General features: G+C 37.6%; 1 protein-coding gene across 4 annotated transcripts in view; it reads right to left on the reverse strand.

Moving 5' to 3' along the window:
• Window positions 1-9,730: 9,730 nt before the first annotated feature.
• The window catches only part of CBLB (Cbl proto-oncogene B), a 238,663-nt gene continuing 226,512 nt past the window's right edge, over window positions 9,731-21,881 (reverse strand). For all 4 annotated transcript variants that reach the window (XM_006146266.3, XM_006146263.3, XM_006146264.3 and 1 more), the window contains one exon: window positions 9,731-10,698. In XM_006146266.3, coding sequence (XP_006146328.1) covers window positions 10,439-10,698 — 260 coding nt within the window. In that variant the 3' untranslated portion in view covers window positions 9,731-10,438. The remainder of the gene's footprint in view (window positions 10,699-21,881) is intronic.

Genomic DNA, 21,881 nt, shown 5'->3' on the forward strand with positions numbered 1-21,881 from the left:
AGCATATGTACCTTGTAGCAAAAATCTCTCTAATATATGTATGTATGTGTGTGTGTGTACAATTTAATTTTATTTATTATTGTTATTATTATTTTTTAAAAATTTTCTATAGGGCAAGTATGCTTTCCAGAAGGAGAGAGAGAGAGAAAGTGAGAAAACAAGACACCAGGTCCTGGACTCGAACCATAGTCAGTTCTGTGGGAATCCAGTGCCTTAACCACCACACCACATGCTGGCCCCAAGTTACTAACATTTTAAATTCCCATGAAAAGATTCTTGCCCATGAATCTAACTTAAGGATGGCTTAGATCTTGCCTGATTGCTTTTAGGCCAATTTTTAGCACCTAATGCATGGAGTGGGACTAATTAATAGGTTATAATTCTAGCTCTGTCACTTGGTGAGAGGCCCAGGGAAAGTAATTTATGTTCTCTGTCTTTCAAATGTTTTCTATACTCAAAAAGAGAAGATGCCAAGTGTTCTGTACCGACTCATGAGTTTTTAGAAATACAACGTCCAAAATGAAAATAAAACTTTCCCAAATTAATGTATACATTTTAAATTATATTAGCAATGATTAAAATGACTAGAAATGACACAGTAGTCTTGCTTTCAACCATCTATTCTCTCTATTTTGCAAGAAATTCCAGATAAATAGACAGTGTACATCTCTCTGGATTAAGCATTTACACGGTAAGTGACTTGGCAAGGCTGTTTTCAATCAGGCTATTTCTGAATAGCCTGTGGCCTAGGCACTTGTGGTTAGGTTTAATTTTCTGCAAAGATATTTTGCATCTTACATTGGAATGGTTCTTTAGGGAAATGTATGGTTTATTTTGAGGGTAGTTTCAGGGCAGTCATGAACGGGCTAGGTAAGTTGCTGCCAGATGTTTTAGTTCATGCTCCATATATTTACTTAATAAACAAGCTAGCAAATGAGGTCTGAATAGTTTACTGAAGGGGAAGGAATGCCTGTAGGGAAGGAAGAGTTGAGGATGAGAGTAGACCCTGCAGGTGACAGGGTAAGATCTCTACTCACGAGACTACGGGAGGGGTTGTGAGAATTTGCAAGAGGAGGGTTGGACAAGACCAGGCTTGCCAGACAGAAAGTATTTTTAGAGATACAAAAGAGAGCTGCCCAGCTCCCATAATACCATCTACTCAGAGAAAGATCCTGTAACGATGGCTACATGACTTTGAGTACTTCCTTTTACTAAGCTGAGGAGACCACCAAAGTCCTTTTGAAATAAGTGTTGTTTTATTTTTAGAAACTAATTTACTGAACACTTGAAGCTTGATGGACTGCCAAAATAAGCTAATATTTTTCTAATCACTGCTTTTGACTACTGATTCTTTTTTTTTTTTTTTTTTTGGCTCATTACCTATGTTCTAATTCAGTCTAGCCTGTCCACTGTCTCTCAGACTTCATCATGCTTCAACTTCAGGAATCAGTAGTAGAGAAGGAACAAGATCTACTCCTTTATATCAATCTTCTTCGCTGTTACATTTCTGCTTCTTCAGAAGTGAGACAGAAGAGGTAAAGAAAGGAAGCAATTTTGTTTATGTCATAGGTGCTCTTGTAGTGCACCCTTGATTTTTCATTTTGCCTGTGTGTTAAGTTCCCAAATGTGGGCCTTGTCATCGAGCTCTAATGCATGTTCTTTGGGAGACCACTCACTGGATTACTGCTGCCACATCAGATATCCACTGACTTGATGCCCCAAGTGTGGTCCAGCAGTGTTCACTCAAAAGTCATTTTCTGTTTGGGTCATTGAGTCTGGTAGGTGGTTTTCTTGGGTCCTGCAAGATGGCACAAGCTCAGCTGCCCTGACAGGGGTTTGCTTGTCCTGTGGAATGTAGTGTGTCTCTCCTAATGGTGGAGATACTTCTCAGTTGATTCACTGCTCACTCCTCTCTACAGTTTTGTTTTACTCTGATCAAATACTCCAGAGCCAGAGGTGGTAAGGAGGTTAAAGTGGTGAATCCCATATGGCTGACTGTGCAGCAGGAGTTCTAGACCAGCAGCTTGAAAATCATGATGGGCACGCATGCAAGTGTACCCAAAATCCTGAGAGGAGAATAGAGGAGAAGAGATTGTGGTGTGGTTATTCCCACTAGAGGGTGATTTCTCTCTCTCTCTCTCTCTCTTGCACACACATCTTATAGCATAAAAACAGAAATAACAAAAACAAACAAACCAAAACAAATGCTCTACATACAGTCCTCTGTGTAGTTATCCAATAGAATAACATTCTGGTTCCCTAATATCTGTAATTCCTCTCTCTTGGAGCTAACTTACTTGGATTGAGAGATTATAACCAATCCTTAGCATACTTACTCATCATTAATTGCTCCCAGAAAAACCCTCAAATCCACCCTCTTCTGCTTATGTACTCTTGGGGCTTCAGGAAAGAAGGTTTACAGCCAGTCTCTTAATGAGTCTTGTGGTTTATTAGGTGAGCTTTCAGAATGTGGAGGCAGTTGGCATGCATTTTCACCTTTAGGGATCTAGCCTCATTCCAGGATAAAAGGACAATCTTTTTCAACATGTTGTTGTGTTTGGTAAAAAAGAACTAAAGAGACTCACTAGTTATGTCACTTTTCTTTCTTCCCCAAAGACAAAATTATTTCTTGGGCCTGAACTATATTTTAAACAAAACAGAACCTTCTCTTCTATTAATAAAATAATATGGTCTGAATCTTTGGTTCAGCTGGTGGTCAATGAGGAAGAAAGTCGTTCTCTAGGCACTCAACTAGCCTTGGTGGCCCTACCAACTTGCCATCTCTACTCCCTACATCCAGTGCGTTGGGCTTTGAGTAGCAAGCATGGGAAGAGTGCATGATGGTGGTAAAGGTTCAGTCAGAAATCCAGCCTCGCAAATGGATGCTAGTATGTGTAACTCATTACCCTTCCAGATTTCAAATATCCTCAGTTTAACCAGAACAGTATGTCCTACTGTTGTCTGAAGACTGCCAGAGCAACCCTTTGGTATGTGAAGCAATAGGACAAACGAGACATACTTTTTCCTGCTGTGTACTCTGTGAATTCTGAGAAGTGGAATGCAGCAATAGCTTCAGTTCCTGGGCAGGGTACCTAGTAAAGAAAGCTCTCATTTCTTGAGCTTCATTCAAGTATCAAACACTGCTCTAAATTCTTTATCTGTACTCATTCATTGAAGTCCTCTATAAATCTTGACAGTAAATGTGGCTGCTATTCCCATTTTACAGAAGTAGCAACTAAAGAGGTTGGAATGCTTTGCTAAGCTGGGGAGTGGTCGCAGTGAGAATGAATAGATGGCTCCAGAGCTTGAATTCTTAACCACCATTGTATTGTCATGGGAATTTTGTCCTCTTGAATAGTAGTGTTTCCTGTGACTTTATTTTTTTAAATTAGTTTTATTTTAATTTTGTTTATTATTATTATTTTTCAAGTTGCAACAGTACACACACACTTATCAGAGGGAGAGAGAGAGAGAACATGAGAAAGTAGGTAACCAATCTGGGACACAAACCATGGTTGGCCATGTAGGTGTCCAGTGTCTCAACCACCACACCACCTGCTGGCCCTTCCTATGACTTCTTTCAGATATTTTCTTATCCTTGCAAGTTACTAAAAAATAGATTTGGGGAGCTGGCAGGTGGCATGGTGATTAAGAATGCTAGACTCCCACATGGCCAACCATAGTTAGAGTCCAAGACCAGGAGGCTTGCTTTCTCACTTTCCCTCTCTCTCTCACTCTGTACCTCTTTGATCAAATTAAAATAAATAAACAAATAAAGTTAAATAAAAAATAATTGTAATAAAAAAGAGATTTGGACTTTCAAAACAAATTGTCCTATGTCCTACTTTTTGTCATTTTGACTTTTTAGGTAGTTATTTAAAAATTTTTGTCCCTTATCCAATGAATGAAAACTATGGGATCTAGATAATCATAGTAGTTAGTTGTTTTATACATTTCCTAGTCCATGAGTTAAGAAAGGAGGATCAAAGGAAAGAGATGACTTTCTATACAGGTGTCTAGTGGCAGAGCTGGGACTAGACTTCAGAACTATTTACACTATTGGCTACTCAAGAGTGTAATTGTTCATTTACTTGAAACATTTTATTGTGTGCTATGTGCTGAACTCTATATTAAAAAGCTGGGACATTAACACAGATTAGACATGCTTCCTCTACTAAAGTAGTTCAGTCTGGCTTAGGTCATATATAAAGTCATTACAAAACACACAGTGTTATAATATTGTGCTGTATGAGACACTCAGCTTGTAGGTAAGATAGAAAATGCTTCATGGGCTAGTAGATGACATGAAGGTTCAGGTGGCTGGATCCACATGGACAATTGCACAGTTCGAGTCTCCATCCAGCAGCTTGAAAAACACACCAGTCACGTGTGCGTGGGTGCCTAAAATCCCAAAGGAAAAGTGGAGAAGGGATTGTAATGTGACCATTCCCACCCGGGGCGGGGGGGTGCTTTCTTGGTCCCTCTACTCAGCACTCTGGTCTCCATTTTGGGAGAGTGCACACACCCTTTAGAAAAATAAGAAAAAGCTTCACAGAGGCAATACCTGAACTGGATTTTAAAGAATAGGTAAGACTTGCTGGGCTTGAACAAGGAAAAGAATATTCAAAAAATTTAGCCATTTACAAAGACATGGACACATATGGGCAAGTGCCACTTCAGTAGAAGTGAAGCATGGCTATGCTGGGAGAGAAGTGCAGAGTTATTGCACATGGAATCTTTCCTGTAGAGAGCCATAAGTGTCGGGAACCAGCAGTTAGCGTAATGGCTATGTCGCTGGACTCCCACGTAGCCAACTGCGGTTCGCATCCCAGACCCGGTGGCTTAGAACTCACGCCGGGCGTGTGTGCGTGCGTGCCCAAGATCCCGAGAGGAGAATGGAGGAGAAGGGATTGCGGCGTGACCATTCCCCCTGGGGGGTGATTTCTCGCTTTCTGTCTCTATGTTTCTGTCTGTCGGGTGAGTGCATGCGCCCTATAGCGAAAAACCCCCTCCAAAAAAAAAAAAAAAAGAGAACCACAAGTGTTTCAGAGTAACACTAGCTTTGAATTTCAGAAACATCACTCATCCTTCAGTGGAGCTATGGAGGCAAATGAGAGGCTATTCTTGCTTTCCCCCTCTCTCTCTCTGGTGAGCACATGTGTCCTATAGCAAATCGAAAAAAAAATAATACATACAATTAAATAAATATTAAAAATAAATAAATAAAATTCTAGGGGAGTCATAATTCAGAGCCAAAAGAGGGTAGCAGCAGTAGGGCTTGAAAAAAGTAAAAACAGATAGTTGAGAGTAATTTCCAATTTCTTTTGAAACCCCATAAAAAGGACATGAAGGAATTGCATGGAAATGAAACACATTTTCAGCCTATTGCCTGTTTTATCGTTTGATATGGCGGTTTCTGAGAGGCATACCTTAATTCCTCTAGGTTGAAAATGATTGCTCAGCTGATATATACATATCTGCGAATGTATGTTTGACTTTAGGCATGAAACTCTGAGTAGTATGAATATACTACAAAGTAGCACCTAGCTGATGCTATATAGCTTAGATGAAGATATTTTGTGAATCAACAAATTGTGGGGAGGATAAAGAAAAAGGATGGAAAGCAACTGTAGATACCAGAGATAGTGCAGAAAGAGGGTTGGAAATGGCAGAGGGTGAGAAATGGGGGGGGGGGAGGAGATGTATATACATATGTATATATGAAACAAGAAATGGAAAATTATGTCAATGATAACATATATGATTAAGCCATGATACAATGTATTATGGGTAAGAAATCACATTTTGCATGCTGTGATGATGCTCAGTGAATGCATATAAAATGAATTTAAAAAAAAATCACCACTCATTTTCAGGGTTACTATCCTCTCTGGTCTCTGTTGATTTTGAGTGTGGCTCCTGACCTTCGGTCACCAATAGCCGTCTCCCAGGTTTCTTCTGTGTTCCTCAGGTCCCACTACTGTTTGCCATGACCAAAATAACAATGTTGTATAATGTGTGCTGTTTTTAACTGAAGAACATGACCTCTGGATTTCTTGATACTACAAAAAACCTTTCTCCTCCTTTAGGCTGACAAAATGCTACACAACCTATGACTCCTCTAATTGTCCTTGAGAAACTCATCACTCCCATCTCCCCTTCAGCAATCCTAGAAGAGGAAAGGTAGTTTAAAGGGGTAAATGTTTCAATGCTATTGGGATGTTGGAACAGTCATGACATTATTTTTGTTTTTCTATGCAAAAATGCATCATGACTTTTCTGATGACCCAAGTCCTTTGCATATGGTAAGAGTCCAATGGTTAGTTCTTAAGCAGCTTCCTTAAATGTGTAACTCCAGTATAATATGGTAACTGACATACATTATTGATTTGGAATGATTTGCCTATGTAGTATCATGGAATAGACTTTGAAGAAATAATTTACTCTGAATGAGAGTTTGCACATAACAATTAATTTCAGAACATTATGCTATGGTTCTTGAAGAAAAAGCATTATTAACATTAAAAAAAAAAGAAACTTCATTATTCTTTCTCCACTAGAAAAAGATTTTTTTTTTCCCATAAGCTAGATTGGAACATGTAATTAGAAAAATCAAGAATTTAAAGAACAAATGCTACTACTGATCAATAATTATTAATATAGTACATGATTCTGAAGGCCCTCAGCCTTCTAAGATACGATATTTCTTACTTGGAACTTTATATAACTTTGATTTTCAGTCCTATGAAATGGAAATTTGTTGATCAGACTATGTTAAAATGATATGGTTTGGAGATTTAATAACTAATTCATCTACCATAGGCACCCTTTACCACTTTGTCCAATAAGCTCTAAAATCAAAAGTCTTCCAAATCATGAAGAAATATTCTAACATGAAATGGTTTTGAAAGAAATGTTTGCGTTCATTTGAAAAATAAAGTACCAACTCTGCTTTTGTTAACATTCATTTTATAAAATACCTTAAAAGACAGATAAAGTACTTGAGGTTACATAACCAGAATTGAAAAAAAAAAGAATAAAATATAAATTAATTGAATACATAACTATTTTGCCACATTAGACAAGTTTTTTAAAGGCATTTCATAAACCAATAAGATAGCAACTGAGAAGAAAACCCTTCACTCTATTGCTGTCTTTTTTTCTGGAAACATTTTCTAGAATTCCAGGTCAACAGGTAGTATATGCATTATTTAAAATCTACTGTAATGTGCTTCCAAATATGTCAGCATAAGAGAGAAATTAAATTTTTTAACCTTGCAAGATAACTCAGTGCAAATTAAAGCTTCAAGTTGAAAATCTGAGAGAAAAAAATAATGTCCAAACTGTAGGAAATGCTTCTGGAACTGAAGAAAAAAAATTTCACATTATTAATCTTTGCAAATGTTCTTGGTGTGTGAAATAGGTAACAAATGAGCCCTTTAAGTGTTATTAGGGCTCTTTTATTAAGACTATTTGCAATGTGGGTAAGGAAAAATGGATAGGGATGAGTTAAAAGACATATTTATGGAAGGAAACTGAAGTTAAGCAGAAACTGCTTTGATTCATTTCTAGAAAAGATTTTCTAGGATGTATCAGACATCAAGAGGAAAGGATACATTATGGAGATAAACATACTGAAATATCATTAAGGATGACTCCTCTACCTGCAGGTCATGTTAGGGGGCATTAATATTGACTTTAATTTGTCTTAATTTTATGGATTATATTAAATACTGGCTTGAAAATTATCATATTACCAAGTCTTGAGCAATGGGAGAGCTGCTTACATTTTAGATCTCAGTGAAAAAAAGTCTGAATCATTTCCAAATCATTAACAAGTACTAATTTTTATAATGAAAAATTATTTTGGCTTATTTCTTCAAATATCTTTTTTTGGGAGTTTGATGTCATAGGTAATAGGTAGCAAGGGGTTTCTCATTATAGTGTTTGATATAAAGTTTCCCTTTTACATTCTATTCTGTACAAGTTTTTGATTCATTCTTTAAAATGACAAAACTAATGATTGTTACTGAATATAAGATGTAGAGAGAGTCCAGTGGAGGCTAGTAAATTTTGTTTGCAAAAAAAATATATATATATATATTTTTTTTTTCAAATTTCATGTCTAAATTTACTATACCATCATGGTGTTTTCTTTTTAAATTCTCACTAAAAATTTTCACATGTTATTAGAAAGCTGTATGAGAATGTTTCCGGACATTCCTAGTTGATATCATCCCCTACTCTCTTAAGAATGCTATAACAATATTATCATGATGAAGTGGTAACTTTTGGCTTTTAAACTACACCTACGATCAGCAAGTCATGAGGCGGCCAAAATACATAGTGCCGTTCTAACGTGACACCAGAAATGGATAAAACAAGTAAAAAATCATAATGATATCAAATGTAGTTCATAAAGCAATAGAGAATTATTCGATGCAATTGTAAAAAGTGAAAAAAAAAAAAAACCACACTCATACCCTTACTCACAGGAACAACATCTAAGGCAAATGATAAATTCCCCTCTAGGGACATAACAAGCTCAGAACACCTGAATAAATTCATGTAAGAGCACAAACTATCAAAGGCCCAGACTCCTCAAGTATCATCTCATACTGTGAAAGCCAGACTGTTAAGAAAGGGCACTTATCTCCTTGAGAAGGAATGTGTATGTTCCTCTTCCTGGGTTAACTTGGCAGTCTACACAAATCTTGAACATTTACTTCTATCAGATATACTAGATGTCTGGTCATATTCTTTTAGCTCCTGGAGGAGGCGCACTGTCCAGTGCAGCTGTTTACATCTGACTAGGAGTGAGGTTATGAAAGGAGCAGTGGAAACATGCCCAAATGTTTGGCTAGTTCATATTTTGAAAACTATCTGCTGTTGCAAGCATTTTACACAGAAATGGTTTTATTTCATTTCTCCACTAACCATGTAGTTAGAAAACAAAACAAAACCAAAAACGCGAAGTCAGAAAACTGATAGAAACCACCTTCCAGGCTTTGCCCATCAATGGGAATTTTGCTCCAAAAATGCAGATAAAGAAACATGAAATATTATGTGAGAATCAGCTTGTGAGACTTTGTGCATTAAAAATGCAGAGCCTAATGGTGCCAAGTACATCATAGATGCTCAATAAATATTTGCAGGTGTATTAAAAGTAATAATCCTGAAGAATCAACTGCCATTTTGCAAGAAAAGGCAAAAGTATAGTAATTTCTCCTGATTGGATGGAGCAAAGTGGAGCAATAATTAAGAGAATCTACAAATTAAATATGAACTCTAATTTGATTGGCAAGAGTAAATTACTAAGAACTTTGCAAAGAAAACATGGCCACAGTAGCATTAGCACTTAACGGAGCATCCAAGGTTTACACTGAACAAGGATGGTTCCTACCACTGTTAGGAACTAGAGAGTTATCACTCGCATTGGAGCTGAGCTCTATTCCATGCTGAGAAAGATATGTTCATAATTTTGTCTTAAAATTATTAATACGTTTCAGGAAGATGGCCCTCTTATCCAGCGTGCCTCACAGTAATACAGGCAAAAATATCCAGGGACCTTATTATATAAAGTCACCATGGCATTGTCTTGTGCAAGTATTTTCTCCCACATTTGCAGTAGTTGCTTTCAAATAATTTAGATGTGTATGGAGTTGATACCCCTGGGATGGCAGAGATGAGAATACAGAAGATTAAAGGTCACAAAACTTACACTAAAAAGTGAAGCTCCTCTACATTTTATAAAAACCTCTTATAAAATGCAGTTTATTGACAAATAATATGCTTTATACATTCAGGTTTTTCCCCATCTCTCGAAAGTGACGGTTTCCAAAGAATAGACTCAGTAGTGAAGACCACACACAATTTTTTTTTTTTTGCATTAGTTTGATATGTTGAAAATCAGAACCTTTAAAGCATCTTGTCATTGGGAGAAATGAAATTGGACCTGGGTGGTGGGGTAGATGATAGAGATCGAAACAAATACATGATTTAGCTGTTGATGTGGCCAGCAGGGGGGGAAATGTTACAGCAGACCTGACCAGGCTACAGAGGGTCCATCACAACACAGTACGGGTATCAAGACAAAACGAAAACTAAAAACAAAGAAACAAACTGCAACTTTGCCAACTTGTAAACAAGGAAGAGCATTTCACAGATTCAAAGTTTAAGGGAAGTAAACGTCTTTAAATTATTTTTGTCAGTTCAACCCTGATTTAAAAGTATGGCTAGCAAAATAAGGAAGCCGCAGTCGTCGGTGTCCTGAGCAATCAGCGGTCCTCTTCTGAGAAGCCGCTCCCCCAGGCCTCGCTTCTCAAGATGCTACATGAAGAGGAAACACCTCTCGTCAATTCCATTGTAGTTCTCTGTTTCCCACACTCCTGGAATATTTGTCAATTGCTGTACATTTTGATGTTTACAGTTCTGGCTGCTATAGATTTAGACGTGGAGAGACTGGAGGAGGGAAGGCAAATTCTCGGAGGATGCTACGGGCCACTTCGACATTATTCTGGGCTATCTCTAAGGCTCTCTTCACCTCTTCAAAGGCATATCCCTCTCCCATGAGTTTTGCGATTTTGGCATCTACATTTTCCAATGCTGCCTCGGGCCCGTGGGGTTTTCTGTGGTGAATTTCCGGTGCAGTCCTGCGGGGTCGTGGTTTGGGAGGTCTGGCTGGTGCTTGTGAACCATCTGTGGGGATTTTTTAAAGAGAAATGCCATTTATACAATGAAATAAGTAAAGACACTGTAACTATAGTGTTATCTCATTTATTTTATGTTAAAATACTACTTTTTGTTATCTTCATGATTTCTTTTCCATTTGTATATAATACTGTGGGATGGGTTAATCTTATTCCCATTTTGAACTTTAGAAAATTCAAGTAGAGTGTGTTGGTAGTTTGAATGAGAAATTAACACATTTTTATTCTCAATAAAACAATTCTATGTTTTATTCTTCAAGTCACCTGAAGTAAAAGAGATACAGAAGAACAAATATCAAAGCAACTATCCAAAAAAGAAAGACTTTTGCTCCATTTAGCAATACATTCAACCTCAACTGTGGTAAGGGGACTTCCAGAACTAAACATAAGGGGATGTACTTGGAATTTAAGTATGCATGTGCAACCTGTAGTGGCCTTGTAGCTCTGTCTCCATAGCAACTCGGCAACTCTGTAATTTCACGTACACCTGCATATCTGACAGTCAAGTAACCCAGTGCATAATTCTGCAGCAACCTTATTGTATAAGTTATGCAATCAGAAGTATGTACAAGTGTGTTTAACCATATAAGGGGGGCAGAGACTAAAGTGAACTAAAGGAAGGCCTCCCAGAAATCCAGGGCTCAGCCTTTGCATGTGAATCCACTGAGCCAGTGTCAGTGCTAATAAATAGCTGGTCTTCTGCAAAAGTCTTGGTGTCTTGTCTCTTTCTTGCTGAATATCCCACTGAACTACTATGGCACTGATTCTGATGTTCATTCCACAGAGGTCTGGAGGTTTCCTCAGTAGGAAACTATCTTTATGACCTCATAGATTTTATTGGCACAAGATTTCCAACAGGTCCTCTGTCTGACCCATGTCAGAGCAGAACTGACTGCTCTAAGATAGGCATTTCCAGTCCCTTTCTATCTGACTTTCAAATTAATAATGTGTATTACTGATGGTAGTAGAAAACTTGTAAAAGAAAATAGGAATGGCTTTGACTCTACTCTTAGTCAACAGTTGAACAGAAGTGAACTTGGGGCTTTGCTCCAACACTTTATCCAGATTCTAATGTACGAAGTTTTACTTGAGAAAAACCAAGACTAGCAGAGACATTAGGAATGAAAAATTGGGTGCTCCATGTGTCCCCTGACAATATTCAAGGCTAAATCAGTAACATCATGTCATCAGCAACCATGAATTGACAGTAATCTTAAGAGAAAAGAAATTTAATTACAGGCCACATTCCGTGTAGCTTCCTGGGGCTTGGACTTGCTCACTCAATAGGATTCTTACAGCAAGATTTCTACCTAGCTATGTAAACCACTTTCATTCAAAATCCTAGATTGGGGGAACCAGCAGTTAGTGTAATGGCTGTCGCTGGACTCCCACATAGTCGACCGTGGTTCGCGTCCCAGACCCAGCGGCTTAAAACTCACGCCGGGCGCATGTGCCTGCATGCCCAAGATCCCGAGAGAAGGGAGGAGAAGGGATTGTGGCATGACCATCCCCCCGGGGGGTGATTTCTCGCTTTCTGTCTCTATGTCTCTCTCTGTCTGTCTGGTGAGCGCATGCGCCCTATAGCGAAAACCTCTCAAAAAAAAAAAAATCCTAGATTGGGGAAAAAAAAGCCTAAAAATAAAAAAAATATAGAATTTATACCATGAAACTCATTTGTGGATTTAAGACTATGCAGGCAGCAATATTTACTTAATCCCTCTCTTCTAGACCACTGACAAACTCAAATATAAACCCAAGAGCAGAGCCGAGGGAATGGGAAGGTGGGCCATTCCAAAGGCCTCTCGCCTGGAGCCCCATGCTGGCTCTGCTCTCTGTGGCCTCACCAACTTCCCCCATGGCTTCAGGAGACACTGTAATTTGATATTTTTAGCAACAATAAAACTTAAATCATAAAAATGTTATTTTCAACGTTTCATATTTTTCCTTTTTCAATCAAGAGAAGTATAATTTTCCATGAGAAGGTATTGTGTAAAAAACATCCCACTCACAATTTTAGCAATATCAATGTAATGTACATAAAATAAAAGCCTCTAGGATAAAAATACTTATTTTCAAATCAAACTTGATAATAGGCTTATTTTTACTTTCTTCTGTTCTTAGAGGATAATACCATTGTACAAAATACTACAGTTCTAGACATGCATATTAAATTTAGTATGCTCACATACATGAACATTCTATTTTTGGTTCTTGTGAAAATCTGTACTGTTTCTTAGGTCTGTAAACGTCTCAAATTATTGCAGCTTGATAAATTGTATTTCCTAGTATGTTTTGAGGTCCAATTTATTATTCTATTAAGTACTTTCATTAAGTCATGCAGAGATGAGTGATAACTTATACTTTGCTTCTAATCATTATTATAAAAATATTAAAAACTCTTGTGTTTCTTTGATCATTAAATCACAAGATCCATACATTTAAATGATCTCCATTGTCAGATAGTTTTGGGTGAGGAAAGTATGTAGACATAACTACAAGTCTAAGAACCTTATATTATTTATTTACTTTTAGAGAGTTTTTGCTATAGGGTTCGTGTGCTTACCAGAGACAGAGAAACAGAAAGCGAAAAATCACCCCCCACGGGGATGGCCACACTGCAAATCCCTTTTTCTCTATTCTCCTCTCAGGATTTTGGCACACGCACACATGGCCAGCATGAGTTTCAAGAGGCTGGGTCCGGGACTTGAACCATGCTTGGTCAAATGGGAGTCCAGTGATATTACATTATACCATTTTCTGCCCCTAAATTTCTTTATTTAAAAAAATTTGCCAGAGGGCACATGCATTTTCTGTAGAAGACAGACAGGAGCGAAAAGGGAAAGTAAAAAAGCACCCCCCTATAGCTACTTATTTTACTACACACAAAAAGTGAAATATAACTAGAGAAAGGATTTCAAACAATCTCTAAAAGAAATGACAGATTTTGAAGACATTATCATTAAAGGAAGACAAAAGAATGCTCTTGAAATAAAGATCTATTTTCCTAACTGAGATATTTTCTCATTTATTAACCTATTTTTATTGACAGGGTACATGCACTTGTCTGAGAGAGAGAGAGAGGAGAGAGAACCCCCTCAGTGGGTTTAGGTCAGGATTATGCTACAACCCTTTTACTCTATTTTTCTACCCCCTCAGGGTTTTGAGCATGCATGCACATGTACCTGGTATATTTTCAAGCCACTAGTGCCAAGCTATGCTTAGCCATGTGGAATCCAACTCCTCCTGCACAGCAGTTACCACTGCACTGGGGGACTAGTCCAAACAGATTTTCCTTGCAGGGTCACATTGCAGTCTTTTTTCCTCCACTGTCTACACCATTTGGATTATGAGCATGTACACACATGTATTTGGTGTGTTTTAAAGCCACTGGGTCCAGGATGTGGTCAGCTCGGTGGGCTACAGCTTCCCACACACAGCAATTTCCCCGCAGCACTATGGGACCAGTCCAAACACCTTTCCCTTTTTAAATGCAAACTTGACAAATCTCATTTCATTTCATCCTACTCCTCATTGCCCTTACCCCAAATCTCGTCTCCAACAGTCCTGACATCCCTCCAGAATCTCACAAATGCTCAGAAGTTGAACTACATCTTATATTAGTGCTTATGTTTGGAAAGAGATGGGATCTGTGTTGCAATTTTTCACCACCTGCTCTAAGTTTCTACTTATTGCTGAATATCTATTCAATGTGAATATCTTAATTTTATATTTGACTGTTTCAATTGGATATTGTGCGTAAGTAATGGACAGAAGCAACAGAGACTTTTCTAGATGTAGATGAGGAAAAGCACACGAAAACTTGAGATTGGTCAGATGCAGCACCACTTGGCCATTAAGATTTTAATGACTTTGGAGTACAGATGTAGATGAGGAAAAGCACACGGAAACTGGAGATTGGTCAGATGCAGCACCATTTGGCCATTAAGATTTTAATGACTTTGGAGTAAGCAATTTACTGTACATTTTTTTCTCCAAATCTACTTTTGTACCTCCATTTTCATAAAGACTATTTATCCCTCCTCAGGCAAGCAGTAGGAGACTTAGTTAATGTAATGCACAGTATATGTACTGAGAAGACCATTACAGAGAAAGAACGGTGAATGTACATCTCTAATAATGGCTATACTCAAATGCTATAGAACCACAGTTACTGCAAATTAACAGGAATATCAGAGAGGTGTGAAAGAGGAAAAAACACGGAATTTGTTGTGAGTGCCCGATTCTGTAGAAAATGACTTAGCCAAACATGATTAAGAAAGATCTATTTGGACTGGAATTAATAACGGAAGTTGTTAAACGAAGGTGAGGGCTGATCATTTTCATGCTGACCATTAAAACAAATTGCTTAAAACCAATCCCTCTTTCTATCAATCCCTTGCCAAAGCTCAGAAGCAGCTTTCATTTTACTGACTTGATCTTTTTCACAGTATTAAAAGTAAGAGATATCAGGTCCTCATTAACTTCAGGGATTGAGAACATGTAGGATAGTGGAAGGAAGCAATGAAACAGATTAAATGATCTAATAATTCCCCTACAACTTAATATATTGTAGTTTTGGAGTACAATGAAATGGCTATGAATTTTATCAACTCTTTGGGAATTTCTGTACCTGAATAAAGGTCATCCTTAAAATCAGCTGCTCTGGAAAGACAGGTACTTATACTAGTGCTGCTATCCACGCTCATGGTTATTTCTGAACACCTCTGAACAACACCCAGAGCATCAAAATAAGTTCAAGAACATGGGGAGCCATAGTATATAAACATACATCTTCCTGAAGGACTAATTTGGCCCCAGGATGTAAAGCCATTAGGATTTTTAGATATTGAGATAAATACTAATATTTCAAGGAGTGAAATTTGTGAGTTTTTCAGATAAAACAAACTTTGAAGCAATTTCCTGCATGTGGTTGTCTATCTTTAGCTAACGTCTCTGTCCTTGTATTGTTCAGAGTTAACGTTTCTTTGGGAAGATTTAAGAAGCACTGATTTAGGAGTAAATATTGATTCATTTTTCATTTCCTGAGTATATAAAAGAACAAAGAAACATACACAAAAGTTCTGAATGGTGTGAAAATTAGCCTGATAAAAACTTACTTGGAAAAATATCTACAGTGGTTATTCTAGGTAAGGCATTCTAGAGGGGACCATATCATCCCCAAGAGGGCAGTAAGTGATTCTTATAAAATGAAAAAAAAAAAAAAAGTCGTAGATGCTAAAATGTGAAGATCCTCCAAAGGATTACAGTACACAGAGATATAAGTATAATCAAGATATTAAACTTTTATTATTTTTGGGGTGTGGGAGTGATTATTTAAAAAGTCTTGAAAAGGCCCCTTAGTTCTTGATTTTTTTTGGGGGGGGGCGGGGAGAGTTTTTTGCTACAGGGCGCATGTGCTCGCCAGAGAGACAAGAGAGACAGAAAACGAGAAATCATCCCCCAGGGGAGAGGGCCACACCACAATCCCTTCTCCTCCATTCTCTTCTCAGGATCTTGGGCACACATGCACACACGCCCGGCGTGAGTTTAAGCCACCAGGTCTAGGAATCAAACCACAGTCGACTACATGGGAGTCCAGCGACATAGCCATTACGCTAACTGCTGGTCCCAGGTCTTGATTTTTTTAAATAGACATTAGATACACTAAAGTGCATCTATATATTCTGCAAATATAAGAGTAGGAGATACTTTGGATGGAATGCCTGTCAATTATTTTACTCTGAGAAGCTTTATTACTTCCCTCATCATCTGAAGAGTTTTTTCTTTTCTTTACTTTTTGGTCTGTATTTTGAAGGATGTGTCTAATAATCAAATGCTATTGTATTGATGATTATATTTCCCCTTTTTCTTTTTTTCCACTGGCCAGAGAGAAAGAAAGACCCAGAGAGAAACGGAGAAAGACAGAGGGAGAGACAGAGATGGAAAGTGAGAAACCACCCCCCACATGGATGAACACACCCAATCCCTACTCCTTCATTCTCTCTTGTAATTCTAGGCAAGCACATACACATACCCTCCATGTTTTTCAAGCCATTAGGTTTGGGACTCAAACTGCAGAGTCAGCCATTTGGGATGCAGCACCTTAACCACCACATCACCTGCTGACCTCTCATTTTTCTCTGTGTCTATTAAGTTGTGCTCAACAATAACTATCACACTGCAAGGCTTCCATGTTTCTGCACAAAGGCAAAGAGTTTTAATGTGTTAGTTTTCTTGCATATAAAATTAAGGTTTCTATTAGATTTTAAAAATATAAAACGGTGTTTGACAGCACATAAAAATGATGGACTGTGGCACACTAATTTAAAATGGCATTTACAAAAGAATTAATGATGTGTTAAGATACTTAGACTACTATGTTAAATGAAATTGAAATACAATTGACACACTGAGTATGCTCTGAAAATGTGAAAATGTGCATGGAAAATGTGCAGGGAAAAAAATTAGAAGGAAGTATTTCCAAAATAGCAATAATGTTCCTTATTTATGACAGGGTTGAGTGACTTCTTTTTCTTACAAACTTTTTTTTCCTGTAATCCCATTTTATTCTCCAATGTCCGTGTGTTACTTTCACAGCTAGAAAGAAGAAAACAGCAGCAACCAAATTGCTTCGGATCCCCTCTGAAAGGATCACAGGGTTGAGCTGCTCATGGGTCTACGACTGAGAACTAGAGACCAGATTTTGTTAACATGAAAAGTACGGAAAACACATACTGAGCGGCTTGCCTCAGATCATGTGGGAAATAAGCAGGATGCAGATTGTGGGCTCTCTAGTGCAATTCTACTATCTTCCATTCCTTTGCCATCACTACTGTTCTTTGCTATTACCTTTATTTGCTTTTATCATGCAATGTATTCAAACTCAGGTTAGTAATCATTATGATATGTTCAAGTGATTTCTTTAAAAACTTATTTTTAGCTTGGCTACTAATGAGATAACATAAACCTTATTACCCAAAATTTAAAAAATGAACATGTGTCTACTTTACTGATAAAAGTTCGATTTAAATCCTATCATACTGATATTTACTGGTTGAGAAACCATAGGTAAATCACTAAACTTTGCTGCGTCTTACTTTCTTCTACAAAATAAAATTAATAACATTTTAGAGCAGTTGTCAGGAATAAAATTATATCTATATTATATAGTAAAAATAGATTTATTTATATCCTCATATGTGATATATAAGAGAGGGATTGAAGAAGTTGTAAAAAATACAATTAAAGAACAAGTTAATTTTGAGAACAAAAAATTGAAATCCATACAGAATTTTTCATGTATTTTCCATGAATTTTTGAAGCCCTCTCATATAACTTTATTCATAAAAAAATTATTATGTATATAGATGTATAATTATATAACATCAAATATGGATAAATAGAATATATATTTATAGTTCATATGTATATATATTAATGTAATTATACAGAGTATATGAAGTATATAAAATTATCTACATATAAATTATATGATATACATCTAAAATAATTAGCACAGATTCTGGACTATAGGAAGTGCTTAACTAATCATAAAATTATTATGTAAAATAATATTGTACATATCAACTGAGATACACCTCTAAAGTTACTAAGTGCATCAGTGATAATTTTGGGGATCGATATATCTAGAGTACTGATTTTCTCAACTATAACTGAGAATTGAAAGAAAAAGAAATTGTAAGAATTTAACTGATCAAGGTATAAAGGAAACTGGGGGTAGCTGGTAGCACTGCACAAACAATAAGACCCCTGGGAAATGTGCAGAATTCCTGGGGTCACTCAAGGATATGGGTATGGGTGTGCCTCAGATCCAGTCAGCTCAGACTGGGGATTGATCTTGGCATGGGGATGCCTCTTGACAGTACCTATCTCTCTATCTCTGTCTCTCTCTCTAGGAAGAAATAAATAAACCTTAAAAAACAATAAAGAGACCAGCAAGCATCATGAAGGTTAAGGTGGCTGGATCCCACATGGCCAACTACATGACTTGAGTCCCGGACCTGTTGGCTTGAGAATTATGCTGACCATGTGTACATACAGGCCCAAAAGCCCAAGAGGAAAACGAAGGAAAAAGGACTGCAGCATGGTCAGTAACTCTGGGGGGAGGGTGATTTCTCACTTTCCGCTCCTCTCTATCTTTCTCCAGTGAGCATACAAGCCCTAAAGCAAAACAAAAAAAAACAAAAAAACACAAACAAACAAAAAGAAAACCCACCCTTGAAAAAGCCTAAAGGAAATTTTTTTTTTTGGAGAGATTTTCGCTATAGGGAGCGTGTGCTCGCCAGACAGACAGAGAGAGACATTAGAGACAGAAAGTGAGAAATCACCCCACAGGGGGGATGGTCACACCGCAATCCCTTCTCCTCCATTCTCCTCTCGGGATCTTGGGCATGCACGCACACGCGCCCGGCGTGAGTTTTAAGCCACCGAGTCCGGGACGCGAACCGCAGTCAACTACATAGGAGTCCAGCAACATAGCCATTATGCTAACTGCTGGTTCCCTAAAGGAAATCTTGACCACATTATAACATTGTTATTCTATTACAAGTTAGATAGATTAATGCTGAAATACACTTATTTCATAGTGTTGAACCGGCACCATTATAGATACACTGCCTAATTATAAGGGAGTATGATTAATTAGAGTTTTCACTAAATTGCATAAATATATTAAAAATAGTCACTTACACAGTTTCAAATACATGTAGAAAAAAGTTACAAGAGAACTATGTTACTATTAGATTCCTAAGGACAAAGATTCCTGTTCTTTGATTTTAGAACTAAAGCTGGTAGAAGCATTTCAGAAAGCTGAACTATGGTGAAACTCTATAACCTTGCAATTTCCTTTGTTGAAACACAAAATAAAACAAAATCTTAAAAATACATAATTTACTTCTAGACATCTTATCACTAACAACAATACACAACTTCAAACCTTGCGTAAAGTGACATCATGATTTCCAATTGAGATCTTAATCGGAGTAACAATGGACATTTGATCATAATACAAAATTCACGAGACATTCCATCAACTTTCCTTTAAGCTAGCAAAAGAAAAGCAGTATGGAATGAATTCCTTTCATAATGAGATATCTTTCATTTTGCCAGTATATTGGGCAGTAAGAACTTTTACCAGTAACGAATGCATTTAATATTAGAATAGTGTGCTAAAATTCTTGTATTAGTTTCAAGCTGCCTTGCACTGCCTTCTACCTACTAAGAAAATGAAAAATCTTCTCAAGAGCTAATTCTATACTTCATTAGTACAAACATTATGGAGGCTTGAAAAAATGGCATTTAAATGGTAGCACAATATATCTTACAAGATAAAAGCAAATTGGGAAATGTATAAGACTTCCACACAGCTAAGTATAGACACGGGCCCCATGAAAATAGTATACTTGTGTAAAGAAGTAAGTAGTTAATTGGCAAAAGCATTTGCCCCATTACAGGTATATGCGAATTTAAAACAAGCTGGTAAAATCCTATTATTTTTGATGAAGTATCTTTATGAGACATTCATATGATTAAATATCCATTTCATGTATAAAAATACTTTAAAAATGATAAAGGATTTTCTTTGGGAGGGATAAAACATTTGAAAAGCTCTTTGTATGTGCAGACATACATGTACCTATGCTTTGAAGATAAAAGAACAAGGAAGATATTTTGGAATCAATGAAACCATATTTTTGAATTATTTAGAAATTGTCTTTACAAAGAGAGCTTACATAAACATAAGTTACTTTCAATTAGTTAGACAGCCATCAAGGATAACAGAAGTTGAATTTTTAAGGTAAAACATACCAGAATGCTCATTCAGTCATCTTTAAAGGGCCTTAATAAAAATAGAATACTTGCAACCAGCAGTTAGTGTAATGGCTATGTCGCTGGACTCCCATGTAGTCAACCGCTATGTTGCTGGACTCCCATGTAGTCAACTGCGGTTCATGTCCCAGACCCGGTGGCTTAAAACTCAAGCCAGGCACGTGTGTGTGCATGCCCAAGATCCCGAGAGGAGAATGGAGGAGAAGGGATTGCGGCGTGGCCAGAAGCTCTGGAGTGTGATTTCTCACTTTCTATCCCTATGTCTCTCTGTCTGTCTGGTGAACACATGCACCCTATAGCAAAAACCTCTCAAAAAAAAAAAAAAAAAAAGAATAGTTATTACAAAATAAGGTCTATTAAAATCACAAAGGCACATGAGCTTCCAGTCTCAAGTTTTGAATGGAAAGATCTAATCCAGGGAACCAGCAGCTAGCGTAATGGCTATGTCACTGGACTCCCACATAGTCGACCGCGGTTCGCGTCCCGGATCCGGTGGCTTAAAACTCACGCCGGGTGCGTGTGCATATGTGCCCAAGATCCCGAAAGGAGAATGGAGGAGAAGGGATTGTGGCATGGCCATTTCCCCTGGGGGGTGATTTCTCGCTTTCTGTTTCTCTGTCTCTCTCTGTCTGTCTGGCAAGCACATGCACCCTATAGTGAAAAATGTCTCAAAAAAAAAAAAAAAAGATCTAATCCAAAAGGCAAGCCCAGCCTCTCGGCTGATATCCCTGGACTGCTTGTGAGCAAATATCCTGTTAGAAAAAATGATCGTATTTTCTGTAGTTTGTGTTTGTGAATTAAGTTTAGGGAGGTTGAAATATGTGAAGTCACAGTTAGTCGAGGCCCTCAGAGTAATAATTAGGACGATTTTATGACCTAGGCAAAAGCTACTTCAAGCTTCTGGTAAATGGCTAATTGGGGGATATTTCAATTAGTTTTATGACTGAGAGTTCTTTCTGAAATAGCTAAGATAGTAATGCTAAGCAGAATTCATGCCACTTGAAATCACGCATGGGAACGATGTTCCTCTGGAACAAATTCCCATGTGGAAGCGACATCTCCAGTGTGATGGCATTTGAAGGTCTTGAGGCCTCTGAGAGGGAATTAGATCACTGGAGGCAGAGTGTCACGGGAGAAACTGGTGCTCTCGTGAACCTGGAGGCCAGAGAATCCTTCCGCCCTTGTGAGGACACTGTGAGAAGACGGTCAACTCGGAACCAGGAAGTGGGCCCTCACTAGACACCAAACCTGCCAGGACTTGGATCTTGGACTTCCCCGCCTCCAGAATTGTGAGAACAAAAGCGTTTATTTTTTAACTACTCA

Source organism: Tupaia chinensis, unplaced genomic scaffold, assembly GCF_000334495.1.
Source record: "Tupaia chinensis unplaced genomic scaffold, TupChi_1.0 Scaffold000174_1, whole genome shotgun sequence".
In the NCBI taxonomy this organism is placed as follows: Eukaryota; Metazoa; Chordata; class Mammalia; order Scandentia; family Tupaiidae; genus Tupaia; species Tupaia belangeri.